The 26,838-nt window shown below is 43.5% G+C and overlaps 1 protein-coding gene across 1 annotated transcript in view; it reads right to left on the bottom strand.

Annotated features, from left to right (window-relative positions):
• Nucleotides 1–24,582, bottom strand: part of ZDHHC17 (zinc finger DHHC-type palmitoyltransferase 17) — a 64,625-nt gene extending 40,043 nt beyond the window's left edge. The window contains exons 1-3 of the mRNA XM_063446981.1: nt 24,502–24,582; nt 8,398–8,504; nt 6,059–6,181 (exon numbers count right to left, since the gene is read on the bottom strand). Coding sequence (XP_063303051.1) covers nt 6,059–6,181; nt 8,398–8,504; nt 24,502–24,579 — 308 coding nt within the window. The 5' untranslated portion in view covers nt 24,580–24,582. The remainder of the gene's footprint in view (nt 1–6,058; nt 6,182–8,397; nt 8,505–24,501) is intronic.
• Nucleotides 24,583–26,838: the final 2,256 nt, after the last annotated feature.

Raw genomic sequence — 26,838 nt, forward strand, 5'->3', positions numbered from 1 at the left:
CCTGCCATACTGCAAACATTCGTTCAAGAATGGTTTAAGGAACATGACAAAGAGTTCAAGTTGTTGTATTGGCCTCCAAATTACCCAGAGATCTATCCGATTGAGCATCTGTGGGATGTGCTGTAAAAACAAATCTGATCCATGTAGGCCCCACCTCGCAACTTGCAAGACTTAAAGGATCTGCTGCTAATGTCCTGGTGCCAGATACCCCAGGACACGTTCAATGGTCTTGTGGAGTCCATGCCTTGATGCATCAGAGCTTTGGCAGGTGGTTTTAATGTTGTGGCTGATCAGTGTATATTTTATTTATATTAAGAGAGCCATATGTATAGAAGGTAAGATAAGCGAGACATAGGCCTAGATTTAAAGGGACACTATAGTCACCCAGACCACTTCAGCTCAATGAAGTGGTCTGGATGCCAGGTCCTCATGTTTTAACCCTTCACATGGCAGAACGTCTATAGGAAAGCAGCTCTTGCCGCGCATGTGCATTCCGCTCCACTCAGGAGGCGACTTCGGCAGGGGTGGAGAGGTCACCAGCGCCGAGGGAGCCTGGCGCTGGATTAAGGTAAGTGGCTGAAGGGGTTTTAACCCCTTCAGCCCAGGCGGGAGGAGGAGCCTGAGGGTGAGGATCCCCCAAGGATGACATAGTGTCAGGAAAACAAGTTTGTTTTCCTGACACTATAGTGATCCTTTAATATTGTTGGATAACTTTCCAAATAATTTAATATTTCTGGATAATCATTTTCAAATTATTTAATATTTTGGAAAATATTTAAATTTTGTAATATTTTAATCGTTTTTGATACACTGATTTTTTTTATATACAATATATTTTTGAGATTTTAATATGTCAAAAAATCAATCAAAAATATATGATTTGGAAAGCTTAAAATTAACCTTATTTAGCGTTAGCCAAAGCATAGCACCTGCTGGCTAGAAATGACAATTTAATTGCAATGGTAGACCAAAGTAATCAGACTGAAAATATACCGTATATACTCGAGTATAAGCCGAGTTTTTCAGCCCATTTTTTGGGCTGAAAAACCCCAACTCGGCTTATACTCGAGTCAAGGTCTGTATTATGGCAATTTGCATTGCCATAATACAGACCGGGGGAGAGGGGGGCTGGCAGAGCTGTACTTACCTGTTCTGCAGCTCCTGTCAGCTCTCTCCTCCTCCGCGCCGTCCGTTCAGCACCTCGGTCAGCTCCCAGTGTAAGTCTCGCGAGACTTACAGTGTGAGCTGATAGAAGGAGCTGCACGGACGGCGCAGAGGAGGAGAGAGCTGACAGGAGCTGCAGAACAGGTAAGTACAGCTCTGCCAGCCCCCCTCTCCCCCCCACTGAACTGCCACTGGACCACCAGGGAAGGAGCCCCCCTCCCTGCCATGTATCAAGCAGGGAGGGGGGACGAAAAAAAAATAAAATAAGAAATAATAATAAAAAATAATAATAATAATAAAAAAAAAAAATAATAATAATAAAAAAAATAATTTAAAAAAAGGGGGTATAAGGACCACTGTGGGAGGGGGGGGGGGGGTATAAGGACCACTATTGGAGGGAGGGGGTGGGATAAGGACCACTATGGGAGGGAGGGGGGGGATAAGGACCACTATTGGAGGGATGGGGTGGGATAAGGACCACTATACCACTATGGAAGGGAGGGGGGGATAAGGACCACTATCGGAGGCAGGGGGGTGGGATAAGGACCACTATGGGAGGGAGGGGGGGAGAAAAGGAACACTATGGGAGGGAGGGGGGGATAAGGACCACTATGGGAGGAAGGGAGGGGGGATAAGGACCACTATGGGAGGGAGGGGGATAAGGACCACTATGGGAGGGAGGGGGATAAGGACCACTATGGGAGGGAGGGGTATAAGGACCACTATGGGAGGGAGGGGGGGGGGGTAAGGACCACTAGGGGAGGGAGGGGGGGATAAGGACCACTAGGGGAGGGGAGGGGGAAGTAAGGACCACTAGGGGAGGGGAGTGGGAAGTAAGGACCACTAGGGGAGGGGTGAGTCAGGACCACTGGGGGAGGGGGGTGAAGGAACACGGGGGTGGGGAGGTAAGCACCACTGAGGGAGGAGGAGGGGAGGTCAGGACATATGGGGGGGCAAATATCCTTGCACCGGCCCTGCACACACTGCATTCATACACTGCATTCATACACACACTGCACTCATACACACACACTGCATTCATACACACACACACTGCATTCATACACACACACACTGCATTCATACACACGCTGCACTCATACACACACACGCTGCACTCATACAGACACTGCACTCATACACACACGCTGCACTCATACGCACACACTGCATTCATTATACACACACTGTAAATAAATATTCAATTAATATATTTTTTTTAGGATCTAATTTTATTTAGAAATTTACCAGTAGCTGCTGCATTTCCCACCCTAGTCTTATACTCGAGTCAATAAGTTTTCCCAGTTTTTTGGGGAAAAATTAGGGGCCTCGGCTTATATTCGGGTCGGCTTATACTCGAGTATATACGGTAACAGTCTAAAAATGTTAAAATTCAACTAAGTGGCCTAGATTTTCTGGCTCTTGTTATTTCTCCGTAATTCTAGATTTAGTGAAGAATTCTCTGTGGATGCAGGGTGATTTTTATTTTTGGGAAGTGGCATGAATTGTTCCTATTGGTGAGAACCTGTCACGGCGCATGCTGGGCGCGCTCTGTTTTGATGCTTCCCAGTGCGCTTCAACATAGTTTTAGTTGTTCACTTGAGTTCTGCATATTATTACTATTAATATCTATAAAGCACAGGTTTGACGCACAGGAACAGGTCGGGCTGAAATCCCTGGTCAAACAAGCTTACATTCTAGAGGGAGTGGGCAAAGAACTACGAAAGGTAAGGGTAAGATAGAAAAGTAGGTTGCTAAAATAGTTTCCAATAAGAGATTTTTTATTTTTGGATGACAGTTGTAGGAGAGGAAGCAAGGTGCGGGAGGGAAAGCTATTAAAGGGACACTCCAGTGCCAGGAAAACAATCCGTTTTCCTGGCACTGCATGTCCCCTCTCCCTCCCACCCCCCATCCCCGGTTGCTGAAGGGGTGAAAACCCCTTCAGTCACTTACCTGAGACCCCCGCCGATGTCCCTCGGCGGTGGTTCTGCTCGCCGCCGCTCCTCCTCTTCCGTACGTCAGCCGGTGGGCGAGACTGATCCCGACCGCCGGCTGAGGAGACCTCAATGCTTTTCTATGGGGAATTGAGCGACGCTGGAGGTCCTCACATAGCGTGAAAACCTATGCTATGGAGCAGGAAGTGCCCTCTAGTGGTTGTCTAGTAGACACTAGGAGAGGACTTAACCCTGCAAGGTAATTATTGCAGTTTATAGAAAACTGCAATAATTACACTTGCAGGGTTAAGGGTAGTGGGAGTTGGCACCCAGACCACTCCAATGGGCAGAAGTGGTCTGGGTGCCTACAGTGTCCCTTTAACAGTTAATTGATATGCTTTCCTGAAGAAGTGATTTTTCAATGAATTTTTGAAGGAATTGAGACTGGGTGAGAGTCTAATGGAGTAGAGTCTTAGTCCATCCATACAAAACCATGTTGCTAGGAAGATCTCTCCATCGTGAACATAAGTTCTACCAAAAGTTTAATCAAGTTTTATTGAGGAATTTCATTGCAAAAGCAATCCTAGTTAATTTAACATGAAAGGCAAAACACACTTTAAATTTTATTTTAGGAATAACTATGCCCATAACGGAGAAATCCCAACAGGTTAAGTACAATCAGCTAAAATAAATGACTTATCTGGTGATGTATTCAAATATTTAATATGAAAGGCCTATGTAAGGATTTAAAATAAGTAAATGGGTCTGTAAATTACTGAATGAGCCTGGTGTTCATAAAAAAGATGAATTATAAACGTCTCAATTCACAGTCTGGATGCCAACTAGAGCATATCTCCTGGTGATAGTATCTGTACCCCTTAGGTTAGGACCTCAAACTAGGTCATCAGTCTATTCCCCTGGGGTCCCTATTAGCTGGAAAAGGAGCATCCTATACAGCAAGCTCCAGGCAACTGTCTGCAGTAAATTGTTTTCTGTAATAGCATTGTCTTCTTTGGTGCAACAGAGAAACCCTGTGGCACCAGATAAAGATTAATGCAACAATTTAACCATTTTTTTCACATGTATTGTATTACCATTGGAAAATGTGTTGCCTAATGGCTAATAGCATGAACATAATTTGGACCACAGTCAAAAAGGTTAAGAATTGCAGCGCTGGCCATTCAAACTATAATGCAGAATTTGATATCAACACATTTTATGCTATTGTGCATCTGAGTTTCAGGTGACAATGTAATGTAAACCACTAATACAGCACGGAATGTGTGTGCTATGGCAGAAGCGATCGTTGGTTTTAACCCCGTCATGACAAATTAATTAATGTCACCCAGGCACCATAACAGCATTAAATGCTCTTCTTATTTAGTATTAGCAGTTCTATACAGACTGGCTGCCAATACATTGATTGGATACTCCATCTAGATATCTGTATATATTAGATTGTAATGACGGACTTATTCGGTCATTGGTCCTCAAGGCTTTATAGAGACACTATATCTCCTTATACCACCCATTTTAATGCATTATATAGACAGGTGTTAAATATGGGGTACATATGAACATCACCATTTATAAAATGCCATCCTATTCTACGGCACTGTACAATGTCTGACTTACAGAAACAAGAGATGGTGAGGGTCCTGTCCAAAAAGGCTTACAATCAAAAAATAAATAAGGGCATAGTACACTCTAATCAAAGTATAAATAGTTTATAGCTGAACTGTTAATGGACACCTGTAAATTTTACATGATGTGAAAAGTGGAGAAACTGGGATAAGAGAAAACAAAAGAGACACATCTGGTAAAACGGTTTGTCAGGACACTGGTTATTTTTTTAGAAATCACTGCTATGAAAACTAACTGGTCATACAAAAATAGAAAAAGCATGTGGAACACAGACAAATGCATTTAGCAAATTAATAAAGATACCCACCATATAATAGATGGCTCAGGTAGCAATTCTTGGGAATCTAACTCATCCCAGTGATGCACAGTTTAAGGAGAAATCTCAGGCAATCCCTGGTCCCCTGGTCTCACATTAAAAGAACAGGGGGAATTTTGAAGCAAGGGCACGTGTGTGACGTCATACTCCAATTCCATGTTCAACGAAATAGTAAGCAATAAGGAAAAGTAATTCTTATACACAAATTAAAGCCACAAATGTGTTGTTTAAAGGCACACTTATAGGCACTCAGACCACTTCAGCTCATTGAAGTGATCTGGGTGCAGAATCCCAAGTCCCTTAACTCCTTCAAAGGTATTTATTGCAGTTTGTAATAAACTGCAATAATTACCTTGAGGGTTAACTCCACCTCTAGTGGCTGTCTACCAGACGGCCACTAGAGGGACTTCTGGGTCATTAGGCGACTTTTGGTCGCCTAACTGAAGCTGGACGCCCTCACGCTATGTATTAGGACGTCCAGTGTCACCCAAAAACCCACAGAAAAACAATATACAATGCTTTCCTAGGGGGCAAGTCCTAATGCGAGTGCGGCCATTGTCACATCATCTGGCGGGGGAGGAGCAGATGCAGTGCCTGAACCAGTGCAGAGGGATATCGGCGCTGGAATCAGGCAAGTGACAGAAGTGTTTTTTATGGGGGGGTAGGGGGAGAGGGGACACTATAGGGCCAGGAAAACAACTTTTATTTCCTGGCACTATAGCTTCCCTTTCATTTGCATGAGCACATTACACATTGCTACCCCACTACAAATCATGCGTGTGCCATTCGGCATCACATTTTTTGTTTACCAGCTATTTTGTTATATTGCTTGCAAAATCACAAAAAAAAATATGACTACTACAGGGCTTGGCTTCTTCGATATCTAAACATTGGATGTCTACCATTTGTATGCTCATAACATTCCCTTGCTGCTGTTTAATACGACACTGTTGATGCACATCAAAGCTTTAAGTTCCAATTATCTCACAATAATACCTACTTCACCAGGTCTATCCTATTGTTGATGGCAGCCCAGTGAAGTAGTGTAACATTTTCTTTGTCAGGCTGTCGAACATCATAGCCGGCTTCCACCAGCTCTCTGCAGCGTTCATAAATTCCATACCTAGAAGAAGAGCACAAATAAGCAGGTTAAACGTTAGAAGACATCAATGGATGATTCTACGAGGGGGAAACGCTGTACCCATTCTGGATGTTAATCTTGTGAATACAAAATGCCAAACTGACAAGGACTATTGGGAAACCCCACAGTGTTCCATCATAATGTTTCCTATCAGTATCTGCATGTCACATTGTCACTTTGTTACGGTACCAGCTAGAATACTTTCTTTAACCCCTTAATGACATTTGACGCGCTATAACGGTCATTATATCATTGTTATGTAGTGAAAGAGTTACATTTCAGGTTCACTGGTTTGATTCCTAAAAGGGCCAAGTTAGTCCTACATCCTTACTAGGTTTTGAAAACATTGAGTTGGGTGGTAACATCTGTACCCCAGTTCTACATAAGTGAAAATTAGAAAAATAAAATAAAAATCTAAATGTAAAAAAAAAGTAAATTTGATCATATTAGGAATCCACAAGAAATTAAACAAGTCAGTCCATCATTTAGAGCACACGCACCTGTCAAGATCACTTAAATAAAAAAGATCAACTCAAAACATTTTTTTTTAAATATAGTAATCCTTTTATCAAGGTTTGTAAGTAAATATTAAGTATATGATTAAAAAAAAACACTTGTATATGACAGGATTCTTTAGCCATATACTTTACATGCACCTTGGACCAGACGGTGTTTAAGATAAAAAAAAACAGTCTGTGGTCTTCCTTGCACTGATGCAGGGACGACTATAGAGTTTAAAGTTTGACCCAAGGTGTATGTATATGGCTGAATGATTCTGTCACACACTAAAAGGTAGGAAGGAGGTTTTACACCTTTTTCACACATACACTTCATTTAACAAAGAATCTATTTCCTTTCAAAACTTCATGAGAAGATTAGCATATTAAAAAATAGTTTTAAGGGGGCATATTTGTCCATGAATCATTATGCAGAAATAAAGATAACCAGTGTAGAAATTAAATAAAAACAGGCAGATCCAGTTTATGGGATTGTGAATTCCTCTTGTACTGAACTAGTCCCACAGAAGACTTTGGATTCCTATACAAGGTATTTTCATAAAATTGCAAGGGGGCCCTTGTTCTTGACCCTCTTCACTCTGTACATTAACTGGCTAAAATCTCCTACACTGCACCCACCCCCTATACATATTACAAATACTTGAAGGACATGCCTGAAACCAGTCTAATTCCTCTCCAGAACTACACACTGCTGGGAAACCACTGATAGAGACACATCTGTAATGTGTTTTCTTGAGGAAAGCAATTTATAAATTGTGCAAAACACAATAGTCGGAAGAATGGTATTTATTGGGATGGAGAACCTGAGCACTGACTCATTGTGCTTTAACAAGGTCTTGAGAGACCCTTAATGTCCAAAAATATCCTACAGTCTACATTAAATGGGATCCAACCAAGCACAACTGTATCAAGGCATTATTATGCCATATTGGAGCTAGCTCTATTAGTAAAGAAAATGTGTTACTCGGATTATGAATTTTCCTAAGATTTTATTGCTTAAATCGTTACAATTATTAATAAATGTATTAAAGAAGAAATATCACCAAAATCATACCCTCTAAACCCACACCAATAGAATGCATCACTAACATCTTTAACAGTATAGATGGAAACATTATTTTGCTCCATATTTTACTTTTTAAGTTGGCCCTACCTCAGACGAGATGCAAATTTCACTGCTTCCCGATTCTTTAACCACCCTACTGCAGCCACAACCATATCCTCCCAATCAACATGCTCCGGCAATAATCCTCCATTTTGTCCACGCACCCTCCTTGGTGCATCCCCACATTTTCTATTTTGGGCATAGGTGCTCTAAGTTTTAAGCAGTAGACTCTGGTTTTATTTGTTGCCACCATATTGACCACAATGTATCGTAATGCCCCTCTCCAAGTGTCCATCCAGACAGCAATTAACCCCTGGAACGGCAGTGTTGCTGGTATACTTTTCACTATACTTTGTATAACAATAAAGCACTGTGTAACAGCACAATCATATTATTAGTCACACGTTACATTCTAAAAAAGCACTCTAAAAACACGAAGATAAAATGTCCATGGTTCTGCATGAATAACCCAATAATACATTCTAATAAAGATTTGGAATAGAGGCAGGTATACATAGGTGTATGTGTGTGCATAACTTTTTGCAGCACAATACTAAATAAATCAAAATACTTACTGGGTGGCTTTGACGATGTCCCATGTGCTATAGTCATCGATGTGGTTTTTACGACTGAGAGATTCACTGCTGTAACCATGGTTATAATGGCTCTGCGTCTTGATTTCCTGCAAAATAAAGATTTCTGGTCATTGAGGACCCATAAATACAGATTTATTCAAGCATCATAGAACAGTTTCTGTCTTTAACCATTCAACTTGGTAACTTTGCACTTCCTCCCTGCAATGAACATTGCGGAAGTAAGAGTGACAATTTGTACTATAGGAACGGTCAAACCCCCTGGCATTTGGGTATTTTATGGGGCAAGAGATGACACATTGCTCCATTCTTCTACTTGAAGCCTCTATCTTACAGATTTCCCACACAAATAGCAAAGCATAGAACGTAATAGTCAGGAGTTTCCACAAGGATAAACTTTGACTTTTTGATACATCCCCGGTGATGCACTTTACAGCTAGTGAAAAAAGATTTAATTTGAAATTAATGGCCTATAACCTTCGTGATTTCCATATCCCATTTAACAAGCAAATGAACAGAGACTAAGATAAAAATAGCAGTAATAAAAGAAAGTATTACAATCTGGAACTTAAATTATATTTGGAATTTTGTGAATGGTGCAGAGGTATGCACAAGTCAAGTTTTCACTTCTTACAATATATTAAAAAGCTAGATGCGTACTTTTAAAAATCAAAAATACAAGCGGAAATGTGGTCTGTCCTTATCATGTGTGTGCCACACACTATATTTGGTTGTGCATCAAGAGAAAAATTACCATCCAAGATTTACTTAAAAATACTAAATTTAAACAATTATGTTAAAAAAAAAAAAAAACTGCTTTACTGCAGTGATAACCAGGTGTATATCGAGGTAGTCATGATTTTTTTCCCCTTTAAAAATAAAACAAGCTAACAAAGTCATGGTAAAGTGCCCATAGATACCAAAACAGGAGACAGGATGGACAATGTGGCCATGCATTAGGGTGTGCCTGGGCTACGTGTGTAATAAAGATAAGAGGAAGTTTTGGCTGTGAAAGTATTTTCCAAAAATCAATGATTGTTCACAACAAAGAGGTGAGAGAAGCAAGTTACTAAAAGTAATGCAAATGGGTTTTTATATCAGACCAAGAAAATAGGATTAATTCCGATACTCTAGTTAGTAACAGCCGTTTCTCAAGACACGTCAAAAAAATAAAAGAAAAGGCTTCAACTACATGACACCATGGTTAAGAAAAAAAAGGTACGGTACATTACTTTTATATAGCTATATATGCTTTTTGGTGTATATTCAACTAAAAATGTACTTTTTAATCTTAATTTGGAATACGTTTGCAGTATCCCTACTTAACTGACACTATGCTTCCCATATATTTGTATAATCAGTATATTTGTTGTTATGCAGAGACATGAAGTGTTTTGTACTACAAATCCAAATGTTCAATAAATGTTGAATGATAAAAAAGAGGGTTATCGGGCAAATTTTAACCTGGGGAACAATTACAAACTATTGGCCTTTTTTAAATACAAAGCTCACAGATGCCCATGTGGACCATCCTAGTTATGCGGAGGATGTAATAACAGAGGGTGGATGCTTGAGATGAGAGGTGTAAGACCATATATTCCGGTCTCCTCCATTAGTATGGCCAGTACAGCACTAAACAGCATTCAGAGATATGTGCGTGCCAAACAAACACAGACTCTTTCTACCACTGGTTTTATTTCCGCAATGGCAACCGGCATGTCTCAAATGGATTTCATGATACTTTCTCATCTCACCATGCAGTTGCATTTAAGAACTTCCAAGGACACCATACATCATTGTCTTGCAGCCTGGTCAGTCTAAGTATGGAGAACATTAAGACTGTGTGCTACGAGTTCATGCACAAAACCTACTCAAGGTTTGGTTACATCTGCTTGCTGCCTCACTCATGAAGTACTCTAACACACATGAAAATGCACCTGCTGTATTAATCCACAGAAGAATAGTATGAGTCTATAGACCACAATTCTAGAGGCCATGGGAGATGATGTATTTCTGTGGGTACACATGAGTTATGCAACCAAGTTATTAAGGCAGCGATTCCCAAACAACTGCTCACGGCACACTAACAGTCTCAGGGATAGGCAACCTTCGGCACTCCAGATGTTGTGGACTACATCCCCCATAATGCTCTTACACCCATAATGCTGGCAAAGCATCATGGGAGGTGTAGTCCAAAACATCTGCAGTGCCGAAGGTTGCCTATGCCTTGTCTAGGGTTTGTCAGTACCCCCATAGAAACAGAATTGTGAAATACCGAAATCTCACACTGTTGGTATGCTTCAAAATCTGGGTTTGAAACCACTGCTCTACAGTAATGTTCTGAAACAGAAGCCATTGCTTTAAAATAGAATGTTCCTGCTTACTGTTGCAGAACGTTGCACCAAACATGTCACCACTATTGGCTTCCTATAGGATCACTCCAAACCCCTAAACCATTTCATCTTGCTGAAATGCTTAAAAGCACAACACTATATTAAAATTATGATTTCAAGATACATTTTTAATGCCCTGTAGATATTAGCAAGGAACATTAAAAAGGTACCGTAAGCACTATATTCTGGGTTAAGTGGACACGTTTAGCATTATAATCAACAGATCTGCTGCTGAGATAATGCAGATGTTTCACTGTATCATTATCCATACAAATTACTAAAATTTTGAGCATCTTTAAATATATGTGTGTCATGTTGATTGGATAGGACAGTGATGTCCCCCTGTTGAAAATCTTAAAAGTATTTTTTCTTTTTAATTATTAAAAAAAAAAATGATTACCGTATATTTATTTTCATGTTTCTTGAGGAGTGACCAACGCGTGAGATAGTTTAGCCAAACACCCTTTTTCCCCTCACTGTTCACTTAGAAGATAAGCAATAGTTTCTGATCTTTCCACCGGCAACAACTTTGTGTCCTGGCAACAACTTTTCAAAACAGCTGACAATGGCTGAAAACAGGCATAGTGTCAGGCACGTGGGAAGATGACAGAGTCCACTTTAGGAAAGAAACTAAATTCAACTATATCAGGGAATGACTGCTGGGGAAGATGTTAGACGTAACAAGCCCACATCAGTTTTAAAGACATCAGTTCCATCATTTAGTGATCTTCCTGTGCTTTGTCTGTTGAACACGTGTGTGAGTAGATCTGACAGCCAGAGTTATTCAATAAAGTGAGAATTCAAAGAAAACTTAAAATTTTTGGATAAAATAGAAAAACTAGAAACATAGCTGGATTTCATATTTTTCCTAGTTTAAAAAGTTTTAACCTTAAAGGAACACTATAACATTAAGAATACAAAACTGTATTCCTAACACTGTAGTATGGCCATGTCTCTAGGTTTAGGTACACCCCCCTCCTCGACAATGAAAGGGTAATTTTCATCGGTATGTGTGTCATGACAAATCATGAGTTGGCATTTGATATATGTAATGAGTTGTTTTTTTTCTACATGTTTGGATAACCTTTTTTGTAGAATTTGATCTTACACCAGGTCTAAGCCAACCATCACCAGAGCTGGACATATGGCATCGTAAAAGGTATTGGTGCGTATGCTCTGACTTTTGGTTCTTCAAAGGACAACATAATTTAAGAAAATATGGAGTGGATAATAAACTTCCAGGCCAAACCCCTCTGTTCCACCCAGGGGTGAACCCACTGAGAAACAACTAGTTTTAAGGTATATATTGAGGATGTTAGACTATCCAGAGAGAGATTTTCTTTTTAACAACTACTTGGAGAACTTTAACATCCGAATCTCCCATTATAATTATATATAAGCGGTAAATGTGAGAATCTCGTGTTTCCTCCTATTTTATGGACTGTTTTACAATTTATCTGTGTTTCTGAATGTCATTTATTTTTGTATTTTTGTACCCAGCACTGTGAATCCTTTTTGTCAGATTAAATGTTTACTTAATCAGCTTGTGTCTTTGTTCTCTATGAGCTCACTCTTTTGAGGAAAGCTCAGGTAAACACATTACCAAAAGGGTTAATCATATATGTCTGATCAGTAAAGTAAGGTTGTGATACTATAATTCTACTGTGTGTGGGGTCACCTAAGACGACTGGATATAAAGTCTTGGTGGTGGCAGTAAAGTGTGGACTAGGGTGTTAGTGTAGAAGGGATTGCAGGGGTAATTTAGTGATTGCTGAGACTAGCAACAGGTAACCAGGGGTCTGGTGTCATTAACCCTTTCACTTCCACACTCTCCCCACTGTCTCGGCTGGGCCAATAGGCCACGTTCGTGACAATGTGTATTAGACCTTCCCCATAGTAAATCATTGAATCAATGCTTTCCTATTGGGACTTTGAAGACGCTAGACGTCCTTATGCAAAGTGCGATCACGTTAAACGCTGAGGAAAGCCAGGAAGTGCCTCTAGTGGCCACTATATGTTGTCTTAATCCTGCAATGTAAAATTAGCATTTTCTCTGAAACTGCAATGTTTTCACTTGCAGGGATAAGGGGACAGGGGCTCTGCACCCAGACCACTTCAATGAGATAAAATAGTCTGGGTGCCTATAGTGTCCCTTTAACCCCTTAAGGACCAAACTTCTGGAATAAAAGGGAATCATGACATGTCCCACATGTCATATGTCCTTAAGGGGTTAAATTTGAAATTCACTTTTAATGCTCACTTTAGTGAATAACCCAAAAGGAGTGCCCCTTGTATATGGTACGCGAATAAGCAGGGACTGGTTTTACAAGATATCTAGATGTCACTCAAGCATGTAGCATTGATACTTCCTCTTAAAGAAACCACATGTCGCAGTTCACATAAAGATGCCTTCCTTGCTGTAACTTTACCAATCAAGTCTCTTCACCAAGTATTTGATTCATGTGACAAAATAATGTTTTTGTTACGTTTTTTTTGGGGGGGGGGGGGGGATGATTTTTATTTACTAGATTTTCACATTTGAAAAGGTGAAATACAAGAAAATAGTACAAATAGTTTTGGAAAAAAAGAATTGCATATAAGGAGAAAGGAAACTTTCAAAGGTCATTGTATGATACTTATTGTAATAATCTGGTGAACACGAGAGGCAAAAAGGGCCAAGGGAAAGCTTCTTGTCCATGAAAATTTCAAATAACCTTGTTTAATATTATGGGAACCACACAGTTATAAAACATGATTAAGGGGACAGGAGGGAAGGGGGCAACAGTTGAGGGACTAATTGATAACAGTATAACCACAGAACACATGACGTTACTACATTGTTCAAGCCTGGGTTTGTTACCATTTCTTATGATTGTTCACAATGTACAACAAATATGGAAAAGCTAACAAATAAAGATTGTTTTAAAAAAATGTCTAAAAATTAACAAAGCTGAGATTTAAAAAAAAAAAAATGAGATGCTGGAAGATCCCAAAATAGAAGGAAGAGAAGGAACAAATTGCTGCCACTTCAAACCAATTTTATTTAAGAATGCAGTATTTCCTCCACCCCCCCTATTCTTACATTAAACGCCTATGCCTTTCTTAAATGGGCACTCCAGGATCGAGGTGGCTTATGTGTAATCTCGGAGTATAACTTTTTTTATTTATTTTTTTAAATAGAACGCGGCACAACTAACTGGAATGTAACCTAAAATGCCCCTTTAAATGAGTCAAAATGTCAACGCTACTAATCTGTTATGTAGTTTAAATATTTAAAAAGATCACAATCTAGGAATTCTAAGAGGAGTCAGTATTTGATTTACTTTCACTAAAGCTGCACATGGTTCCGGCTATTAAATTATTAATATCATTATTTTAGGATTTCAGTCAGAGAGCAGAATCTAAATCCTCCAGGAAAAAGAAGAAACCAAACTGCCAGATGTGCAAGCTTTGATGCTGATGCTATGCCTGGGAAAAAATATTATGCCAGCTGTTTAACTGGCATTGGCAAGTATGTCTGCCTCTTCCTTAGAATTGGTTCAATATATTCAGCAAGCAGTAGCTCAAGGCATTAACCACTGATGGGCACTTAGATCCATTGGTAGGATTAGTGAGAAAGGTTTATAAAATGGGTACTAGTCAAATTTGCATTGCAGCATGTTCTATGACGCCCAAACTACTAATTACTGAAAATGAATCAACACACCTCATATAAAAGATACCTCAGGTAATGGCTACAAGGTAATGAAATATCAAGCCTATTAGAACATGAAGGAATACTGAAATGAGGCTTGTTCTTTTTATTGATGATACTGCATGTGAGATTCAGGAAATGTAAGATTGGAAGAGAGATGGAGATGACAGAGGTCTTTCCAGTATGAGGACAGCTAACTTGTTTAAAAAGGCATACTTTGATTCAGTTACTAAATTTTTAATTTCTGAATTTCCAAAAAGTGTCGTAAACATATTGTCACGATTCCGGGAACCAAACAAACACACACACAGAAAAGGTGCAGTGCCGGACCTTAGAGTGGCCGGGCTAAGCACACAAAGAATATTCAGGAGACAAGCCGAGTAAGGGGAACCAGAAGACAGAATAACGAGAGACAAAGGGTAGGAGAAAGTTGCAAGGTCGGATAAACAAGCCAGAGAGTACGTAACCAGAGAGTAACACAAATTCAGTAGCAATACTAGCAAGCAAAGACCACAACAGGGCAGAGAGAGACAGGAAAGGTAAGTATATAACCCCATTGATTAATTCTGATTGGATAATTTCCAATCAGAATTAACAATCACACGTGGGAGATATCTATACCTCCCACTGTGATTGAGGCACTGTGCCTTTAACGCCGGGTCAACCCTTAATCTCCCATTTTCTTCATCATATTGCCCTGCATAGATTTCTCTCCAGAACTCTCACTTCCATCTTCCTAGGAGTACAATAGTTATGTACTTAGGTGGAAAAATAACATTTGCATGAGGTTTCATTTGTCCAGAGGGATCTATATTATTAAATGGACATCGGGTCAGTTTTCTTGAAGATCGTAAAAAGACTTCTCAAAGACAACTGGGAAAGATTTTTGTCTGTCTTTGGTTACAATACATATACACACACACACCACTAGACAGAATAAAAGAGGACATTTCATCCACTTTCAGTTTTCTTTTTTTTTTTTGTAATAGAAAAATTATTGTATCACTCATAGGAATGTCCTTATAATTCTGATTAACTTCGAGGTGAAAAATATTTTGATTTTAGAGTGAAAGAGAAAAAATATATGTTATACATTTCATATCTTTATCTTATAATACCAGAGGAAGACCTGTGATGGATCTCTCCTTCAAAAAATAATTGCAAAGGTCACTTTTTTCCCCAAGACCAGGGCTTTCATACGGACAAAGTGCAAGTATGGAAAGATACAGAGGAGAGAAGAACTAAAATAAAAATTTCTAAGAAGTATGTAGCAGTTTAAAAATGCTCTTGCTAATATTCCCATTATGGCAGTATTTCATGCCTTCAAGGAATAGGTCTAACACATAAAAGAACATTTTGAGGCAGACATCAGTAGAGAAACTTGTGTAATCATTTGCAGAAACCAATAGGAAATCAGATTCTGTTTTTGTCTATAGCATGGGTAAATGTGTTCTGAATTCCTTACAGATCAATTGTACTGTTAGTTTCTGCAGGACATGTTCTCTGGCTCAGGCATTGAATTTTAAAGAGAACATTGAAAACAGCCCGTCTATCAAAGTGAAGGATAAAGTAATGAAAGTTGTGGTGGCTGAAAAGTGTTCTTGGTACAAAATTTGAAAAGAACTTCAGGAGTCTGATATTTAGAGATCCTACTATATGTAGTAACATTCCCAGGACATACTTGGAAACCAGAGTAATCTAACTGTACCTTTCCTGGTTAAATACTTTGTTGTTATTATTATTATGATTATTATTATTATAAGTGAGGAACTGAACGCACAAGCAAGGTTATTCCGATTTGTAATATTTTAAGCTAAAATACGTGAGCTTGATAAATGGGTGAGTTAGATATTTTTTCATTCATTTTTACTTTTTCAGTATAGCTAATTTTGACATTTGAAATTTAACAGGTCGGTTCCTGGCAATTGACTCTTTGGTGATTAAGTGTCGAAGACCTCCTCATTGAGCAGGGCCCTCAACCCCTTTGTTCCTATGCGTCCACTTGTCTGGTTGCAATTACATGTCTGTTAGTCCACCCATTGTACAGCGCTACGGAATTTGCTGGTGCTATGTAAATAATAAATACTTATGTGTTCCGTTATGCATGGTATTTCACAGTAAAAGCCTGTTACCAGCATTGTTTAGGATATTAAAGGAACACTATAGTCACCTAAATTACTTTAGCTAAATAAAGCAGTTTTAGTGTATAGATCATTCCCCTGCAATTTCACTGCTCAATTCACTGTCATTTAGGAGTTAAATCACTTTGTTTCTGTTTATGCAGTCCTAGCCACACCTCGCCTGGCTATGATTGACAGAGTCTGCATGAAAAAAAAACTGGTTTCACTTTCAAACTGATGTAATTTACCTTAAATAATTGTATCTCTTTCTCTGTAAATTGAACTTTAATCACATACAGGAGGCTCTTGCAGGGTCTAGCAAGCTATTAACATAGCAGGGGATAAGAAAATCTTAATTCAACAGAACTTGCAATAAAGAAAGTCTAAATAGGGCTCTCTTTACAGGAAGTGTTTATGGAAGGCTGTGCAAGTCACATGCAGGGAGGTGTGACTAGGGTTCATAAACAAAGGGATTTAACTCCTAAATGGCAGAGGATTGAGCAGTGAGGCTGCAGGGGCATGTTCTATACACCAAAACTGCTTCATTAAGCTAAAGTTGTTCAGGTGACTATAGTGTCCCTTTAACTAAAGTCAGATATAATTTAGTTGAGAGAACATCAATTGGGGCTCATCAGCTCTCCTTCACAAGAGTTTGAGTGTACAGTGCTATGGAATTTGCTGGAGCTATGTAAATTATAAAATAATAATAATAATAATAATAATAATAATAATAGGGACTGAAAACTTTCAGATACAGACTGCTTTACATACGGAAAAGAAACAGACACTCCTAAACGTTCTTCCAAACACAATGTTGACCACATAGTGGCATAGAAAAGGTTTTAACTCAAATGGCTCATCACTTCTGATGCAGGTACCAAATAATTTTGTAATCTGCACAGTTACCAGAACACACTTGTCAGTAGTGCTGTGTTTGACTTTATATTTATATAATGGGTGCCTTTAATAAAAAATAAAAATAAAAATCTTTAACATTTAATCTTGAATAAAGTGTGTATAAACTATATGTATATTTTTGTGTCCCAAGTTGTGACCTCTCATAAAAAAAAAGGAACATGAAAAAGATGAATAAATGTTTCCCTACCTACACCAAAAGTAGAATAAAAAGGGGGACAAAACAAAACTTCTGGACAGTCTGTTATATTATAAATACTGAAAAATGTGCTGCTAAAAGGTTCACAAGCTATTGTAAATTAGCCTTGGCATGACAAAACTACAACTATAGTATTATTTCAAAGGTATCAGGTTACTGGAGGTCTCCATTTTGGCCTACTGTTAGACTCACAATTATGTATTTCAATATCAGGGGACACTTTCCAACAGAGCACTCTAACTGACACTGGCTCCTGGTTAGGAGCTAATCTAATAGTACCCAAATTTACAATTAATGATTTGCCTGCTGCACACTAGCTGCTGAGATAGGAGAAACCGCACACTATAAAACTACCCCATCTAACCAGCCAACCTATGAAGGCAGGAGCAGGTGGTGGGGAGGGAACAAGCAAGTCCCCAGCTCCATCACTGTTGCACACTAATTTTGCATTGTACCAGCAGTAATTTATTAACCACAAACAAATGAGTTAAATGTCATAGCTAAGCAAATATAAATACTACATATAAACTATTCCTATTAAAATATATAAAATGCGCTGTGCCTTTAAGACCAAAAGCAATTAACAGATAGCCTATACAAGTGAATAATAATCATATAAATATCAAAAGACATAAAGTGCACTGTACGTTTAAATCAATAACTAAATATTATAAATATCACATACATGTGTGATAGCATAAGTGACTTGTGCTAATACAAAAACAAAATTGTTACAGTGCACTAGTGATAAAAAAAAACCATAAATATGTGAAAGATAGGGTCAAAATTAATAACTCACTTTTGAGAGAATTCTTGAAAATGCTATTGCCAGAAGTTCTCAAAAGAAAAACAAAACAAAAAAATCATAGGGCAATATGCATAAACAATAAATATTGTGAATAGTGATGTCCCGAACTGTTTGCCGGGAACCGTTTGCTGGCGAACATAGCTTATTTGCGGCGAGCGAACATAAGCGATGGTCGGTCCGACCCCTATTCGTCATCATTGAGTAAACTTTGACCCTGTACCTCACAGTCAGCAGACACATTCCAGCCAATCAGCAGCAGACCCTCCCTCCCAGACCCTCCCACCTCCATGACGAATAGGGGGCGGACCGACCATCGAATATGTTCCCACGAACAAGCTATGTTCGCCGGCAAACGGTTCGGGACATCACTAATTGTGAATATAGATTATAAACACTCACAAGAGTAGAGCAATTGAGTCTGCTCTGGACTATGTTGGCATCTCAAATAATGTATGTAGAAGCTTGAGGCTGTGATGAAAATGCAAATTCTTTATTAAATACTCCAATAATAAAAAGCAATTGCCAGGCTTGTAAGTCCTCTTCATATGTCTCCTCCTCACAACTGTAGCTAACTCCCAACTACTTGTGCCGATTATCTCCAGGCTCCAGGGGCTGAATACACTATAACTTGTTCACATCGGCGAAACACGTCATCACGTTATTACGTTCAACGAACGTAAGCCCCGCCTCCCGGAACAAGTGATAGTGTATTCAGCCCCTGGAGCCTGGAGATAATCGGCACAAGTAGTTGGGAGTTAGCTACAGTTGTGAGGAGGAGACATATGAAGAGGACTTACAAGCCTGGCAATTGCTTTTTATTATTGGAGTATTTAATAAAGAATTTGCATTTTCATCACAGCCTCAAGCTTCTACATACATTATTTGAGATGCCAACATAGTCCAGAGCAGACTCAATTGCTCTACTCTTGTGAGTGTTTATAATCACTATTCACAATATTTATTGTTTATGCATATTGCCCTATGAATTTTTTGTTTTGTTTTTCTTTTGAGAAAAACTGGCAGAAGCATTTTCAAGAATTCTCTCAAAAGTGAGTTATTAATTTTGACCCTATCTTTCACATATTTATGGGTTTTTTTTATCACTAGTGCACTGTAAAACGTTTGTTTTTGTATTAGCACAAGTCACTTATGCTATCACACATGTATGTGATATTTATAATATTTAGTTATTGATTTAAACGTACAGTGCACTTTATGTATTTTTGATATTTATATGATTAATATTCACTTGTATAGGCTGTTAATTGCTTGTTGTCTTAAAGGCACAGCGCACTTTATTTTTGTGTGAGTGGAGCTTTTTCACAGTATATAGTGCTGCTTTAGATTTTACTGTACTGCATATATTACGTCAGCGCCATTTTTTACTTGGTTTTTGTTATTCTATTAAAATATATATCAACCTATACAATGTTAGAAAATTTAGAAGAAACTGAACACTTTACTGTAAATATATGACTTTCAAAGTAATGCAAATGTATTACTAACATATGCAACAAACTATGAAAAACATTTAAAAATGTCTAAAGTGCAAGCAGTACACCTGATGTAAGGTGAATGAATGGATTTGTTTACACAGCCTTCCTGCAGTTCCTCCCTAGCACATTTTACATAATCTATGAACATGAGATTTCTTTATGAATGGATGGATGCCTTTATGGGGCATAGGATGAACACATTGTAGCAAACAGGTTTCGAAGAATGGCTCTCTTATTCCCTACATTTATCACGTTTGTCATTGCAACAAAGTTTCAGATCCACAAATTCAATAGGAGTGATTTCACCACATTTAATTAATAACAGATTCACTTCTGTTTATTCTATGAACTAGAATTCCCAGTAAGAAAGAAAAAACACAATCCGAAACAAAGGGAAGAGAGATCAGTTTGGTGAAAAGGCCATGACATCAATTAAGTATAAAAGTGTGGCTTGAGGCAGCAAGAAGCATACAATTAAAACATTTCCTATGCACCAAAGCCTATAATGGACGTCCTTTCTTATATTTAAGAAAATAATACCCCCATGACAGCTGAGGGTTAGGGCCTTGACTGATAACAATAAGTACCTTGGGAAGCCATCTGCCATGAACCAAGAGATACTGCTAAATAAGTGATGGCCAAAATGTATATCCCCAGATGCTTTAAGAACTGCTACTCCCATGATTCTCTGCCATTGTAAAAGCAGGCTAACCTTCATGGGAGTTGTAGTATTAAGCTACATGGAAGATTTGTCCTTTTGGATCACTGATGGCTAGACTTGGCACCCTGACTGTTTCTTAACTACATTTCCCATGATGCTCAGCCAACGTAAATAACGGATGAGCATTAGGGGAAATGTAGTTTGAAAACATGTAGGGTGGCAAGACAAGCCAATGACATGTTTATATGAACATATTATGATCCAGGTCTCCCCCAGTGATAATTTACAGGGCCCCCATCAGGGTGCACAAGGGGCCAATAACAAGGCCAAATCCCAGGAGAGGAGGGCTGTTTGCCAGGTGCAGGGCAGTGAGGGGGCCCCCAGGCAGTCGGTGCCCCCAGTACACCCGGTGCTGGGACAGAGCCCAGTATCAGGAGGAGGAGGGGGGGGGGGACTGAGCCCAGTATCAGGAGGGGGGGGGGGGACTGAGCCAAGTATCAGGAGGAGGGGGGGGGGGACTGAGCCAAGTATCAGGAGGAGGGGGGGGGACTGAGCCCAGTATCAGGAGGGGGAGGGGGGGGGACTGAGCCCAGTATCAGGAGGGGGAGGGGGGGACTGAGCCCAGTATCAGGAGGGGGAGGGGGGGACTGAGCCCAGTATCAGGAGGGGGAGGGGGGGGACTGAGCCCAGTATCAGGAGGGGGGGACTGAGCCCAGTATCAGGAGGGGGGGACTGAGCCCAGTATCAGGAGGGGGGGGGACTGAGCCCAGTATCAGGAGGGGGGGGACTGAGCCCAGTATCAGGAGGGGGGGGACTGAGCCCAGTATCATGGAGGGGGGGGACTGAGCCCAGTATCAGGAGGGGGGGGGGACTGAGCCCAGTATCAGGAGGGGGGGGGGACTGAGCCCAGTATCAGGAGGGGGGGGGGACTGAGCCCAGTATCAGGAGGGGGGGACTGAGCCCAGTATCATGGAGGGGGGGGACTGAGCCCAGTATCATGGAGGGGGGGGACTGAGCCCAGTATCATGGAGGGGGGGGACTGAGCCCAGTATCAGGGAGGGGGGGGGGACTGAGCCCAGTATCAGGGAGGGGGGGGGACTGAGCCCAGTATCAGGGAGGGGGGGGGGACTGAGCCCAGTATCAGGGAGGGGGGGGACTGAGCCCAGTATCAGGAGGGGGGGGGACTGACCCCAGTATCAGGAGGGGGGGGACTGACCCCAGTATCAGGAGGGGGGGGACTGACCCCAGTATCAGGAGGGGGGGGACTGACCCCAGTATCAGGAGGGGGGGGGACTGAGCCCAGTATCAGGAGGGGGGGGACTGAGCCCAGTATCAGGAGGGGGGGGACTGAGCCCAGTATCAGGAGGGGGGGGGGGACTGAGCCCAGTATCAGGAGGGGGGGGGGGACTGAGCCCAGTATCAGGAGGGGGGGGGGACTGAGCCCAGTATCAGGAGGGGGGGGGACTGAGCCCAGTATCAGGAGGGGGGAACTGAGCCCAGTATCAGGAGGGGGGGGACTGAGCCCAGTATCAGGAGGGGGGGACTGAGCCCAGTATCAGGAGGGGGGGACTGAGCCCAGTATCAGGAGGGGGGGGGACGACTGAGCCCAGTATCAGGAGGGGGGGACGACTGAGCCCAGTATCAGGAGGGGGGGACGACTGAGCCCAGTATCAGGAGGGGGGGGACTGAGCCCAGTATCAGGAGGGGGGGGGGACTGAGCCCAGTATCAGGAGAGGGGGGGGGACTGAGCCCAGTATCAGGAGGGGGGGGGACAGAGCCCAGTATCAGGAGGGGGGGGGACTGAGCCCAGTATCAGGAGGGGGGGACTGAGCCCAGTATCAGGAGGGGGGGGGGGACTGAGCCCAGTATCAGGAGGGGGGGGGACTGAGCCCAGTATCAGGAGGGGGGGGGACTGAGCCCAGTATCAGGAGGGGGGGGGACTGAGCCCAGTATCAGGAGGGGGGGGACTGAGCCCAGTATCAGGAGGGGGGGGGGACTGAGCCCAGTATCAGGAAGGGGGGGGGGACTGAGCCCAGTATCAGGAAGGGGGGGGACTGAGCCCAGTATCAGGAAGGGGGGGGGACTGAGCCCAGTATCAGGAAGGGGGGGGCTGAGCCCAGTATCAGGAAGGGGGGGGACTGAGCCCAGTATCAGGAAGGGGGGGGACTGAGCCCAGTATCAGGAAGGGGGGGGGGACTGAGCCCAGTATCAGGAAGGGGGGGGCTGAGCCCAGTATCAGGAAGGGGGGGGGGGACTGAGCCCAGTATCAGGAAGGGGGGGGACTGAGCCCAGTATCAGGAAGGGGGGGGGGACTGAGCCCAGTATCAGGAAGGGGGGGGACTGAGCCCAGTATCAGGAAGGGGGGGGGACTGAGCCCAGTATCAGGAGGGGGGGGGCTGAGCCCAGTATCAGGAGGGGGGGGGGGACTGAGCCCAGTATCAGGAGGGGGGGACTGAGCCCATTAGCAGGGGGGGATTGAGCCCATTAGCAGGGGGGGGGACTGAGCCCATTAGCGGGGGGGGGACTGAGCCCATTAGCGGGGGGGGGACTGAGCCCATTAGCAGGGGGGGCCCAGTAGCAGGAAGGGGGGGGCTGAGCCCAGTATCAGGAAGGGGGGGGGACTGAGCCCAGTATCAGGAAGGGGGGGGGACTGAGCCCAGTATCAGGAAGGGGGGGGGACTGAGCCCAGTATCAGGAAGGGGGGGGGGCTGAGCCCAGTATCAGGAAGGGGGGGGGGCTGAGCCCAGTATCAGGAAGGGGGGGGGACTGAGCCCAGTATCAGGAAGGGGGGGGGACTGAGCCCAGTATCAGGAGGGGGGGGGACTGAGCCCAGTATCAGGAGGGGGGGGGACTGAGTCCAGTATCAGGAGGGGGGGGGACTGAGCCCAGTATCAGGAGGGGGGGGACTGAGCCCATTAGCAGGGGGGACTGAGCCCATTAGCAGGGGGGGGGCTGAGCCCATTAGCAGGGGGGGGACTGAGCCCATTAGCAGGGGGGGGACTGAGCCCATTAGCAGGGGGGGGGACTGAGCCCATTAGCGGAGGGGGGGGGACTGAGCCCATTAGCAGGGGGGGGGGGACTGAGCCCATTAGCAGGGGGTGGGGGGGGACTGAGCCCATTAGCAGGGGAGGGAACTGAGCCCATTAGCAGGGGGGGGGACTGAGTCCATTATCAGGGGGGGGGACTGAGCCCATTAGCAGGGGGGGGGACTGAGCCCATTAGCAGGGGGGGGGGACTGAGCCCATTAGCAGGGGGGGGGACTGAGCCCATTATCGGGGGGGGGGGGGGGACTGAGCCCATTATCAGGGGGGGGCGGGGGACTGAGCCCATTAGAGGGGTGGGAGGGGGACACTGAGCCCAGTATCAGGGGGGGGACTGAGCCCATTTTCGGGGGGGGGGGACTGAGCCCATTATCAGGGGGGGGGACTGAGCCCATTATCAGGGGGGGGGGACTGAGCCCATTATCAGGGGGGGGGGACTGAGACCATTATCAGGGGGGGGGACTGAGACCATTATCAGGGGGGGGGGGACTGAGCCCATTATCAGGGGGGGGGGACTGAGCCCATTATCGGGGGGGGGGGCTGAGCCCATTAGAGGGGTGGGAGGGGGACACTGAGCCCAGTATCAGGGGGGGGGGACTGCGCCCGTTATCGGGGTGCCCGGGCCCGGGGAGGGCCGCGCTCATCCCAAACCACCTCTCCCAGCATCCCACTGCCATCACCCGGGACCTCGGCCGGCCCTGCCCCCGGGAACCCGGTCCGACAGCCTCCAGCCACCCCGGCCCGGGATCACACACTCACCTCGGGGTGCAGGATCGGGACGCAGCCAGCGTCTTTCTCATACTCCTCCATAGTGTCAGCCATCTTGGCATTCAGCATCGCGCTGCATGCTGGGTAATGAGAAGCTGAGGGAGAGGCTAGTGCCCTGACACTGTCACACTCACTGCATGCACTGCCCACTGTCACACTCACTGCATGCACTGCCCACTGTCAGACACTCACTGCATGCACTGCCCACTGTCACACTCACTGCACACTGTCAGACACTCACTGCATGCCCTGCACACTGTCACACTCACTGCATGCTCTGCACACTGTCAGACACTCACTGCAGGCACTGCCCACTGTCAGACACTCACTGCATGCACTGCCCACTGTCACACTTATTGCACACTGTCAGACACTCACTGCATGCCCTGCACACTGTCACACTCACTGCATGCACTGCCCACTGTCAGACACTCACTGCATGCACTGCCCACTGTCAGACACTCACTGCATGCACTGCCCACTGTCACACTCACTGCACACTGTCAGACACTCACTGCATGCCCTGCACACTGTCACACTCACTGCATGCACTGCCCACTGTCAGACACTCACTGCATGCAATGCCCACTGTCACACTCACTGCACACTGTCAGACACTCACTGCATGCCCTGCACGCTGTCACACTCACTGCATGCACTGCCCACTGTCACACTCACTGCATGCACTGCCCACTGTCAGACACTCACTGCATGCAATGCCCACTGTCACACTCACTGCACACTGTCAGACACTCACTGCATGCCCTGCACACTGTCACACTCACTGCATCCACTGTCAGACACTCACTGCATGCACTGCCCACTGTCAGACACTCACTGCATGCACTGCCCACTGTCACACTCACTGCACACTGTCAGACACTCACTGTATGCCCTGCACACTGTCAGACACTCACTGCATGCAATGCCCACTGTCACACTCACTGCACACTGTCAGACACTCACTGCATGCCCTGCACACTGTCACACTCACTGCATCCACTGTCAGACACTCACTGCATGCACTGCCCACTGTCAGACACTCACTGCATGCACTGCACACTGTCACACTCACTGCACACTGTCAGACACTCACTGCATGCCCTGCACACTGTCAGACACTCACTGCATGCACTGCACACTGTCACAGTCACTGCATGCACTGCACACTGTCACACCCACTGCATGCACTGTCACACACACACTGCATGCACTGCCCAATGTCAGACACTCACTGCATGCCCTGCACACTGTCACACTAACTGCACACTGTCACACACACTGCATGCACTGCACACTGTCACATAACACAGAGACTGACACACATAAACACACACACATGGTCTGTGACAGCACACAGTGTACAAACATAAACACACACAAACACACAGGGTCTGTCACTGACACATAAACACACGTACTCTGTGACAGCACACAGTGTACAAATATAAACACACACAAAGTCTGTTACTCACACATATAAACTCACATACAGGGTCTATGACAGCACACAGTGTATAAACATAAACACACACAGGGTCTGTCACTGACACATATAACACACACACACAGGGTTTATGACAGCACACAGTGTACAAACATAAACACACACAGGGTCTGTGACAGCACACAATGTACAAACATAAACACACACAAGTCTGTTACTCACCCATATAAACACACACACAGGGTCTATGACAGCACACAGTATACACACATAAACACACACACATTGTCTATGACAGCACACAGTGTACAAACATAAACACACACAGAGTCTGTCACTGACACATATAAACACACACACATGGTCTATGACAGCACACAGTGTACACACATAAACACACACAGGGTCTGTCACTGACACATAAACACACACACACACACAGGGTCTATGACAGCACACAATTTACACACAAAAAGCACACAGGGTCTGTCACTGACACATATAAACACACACACAGGGTCTGTCACTGTACACACATAAACACACACACAGGGTCTGTCACTGTACACACATAAACACACACACAGGGTCTGTGACAGTACACAGTGTGCAAACATAAACACACACACAGGGTCTGTCACTGACACACATACACACACACATATAAAGACACACACAGGGTCTGTGACAGCACACAGTATACACACATAAACACACACAGGGTCTGTCATTGTACACAGATAAACACACGCAAGGTCTTTGACAGCACACAGTGTACAAACATAAATACAGGGTCTGTCACTACACACGTAAGCATACAGGTTCTGTCCCTGACACACATAACACATAGGGTTAGTGATGTCCCGAACGGTTCGCTGGCG

The sequence above is a fragment of the Pelobates fuscus genome, chromosome 3 (assembly GCF_036172605.1).
Source record: "Pelobates fuscus isolate aPelFus1 chromosome 3, aPelFus1.pri, whole genome shotgun sequence".
In the NCBI taxonomy this organism is placed as follows: Eukaryota; Metazoa; Chordata; class Amphibia; order Anura; family Pelobatidae; genus Pelobates; species Pelobates fuscus.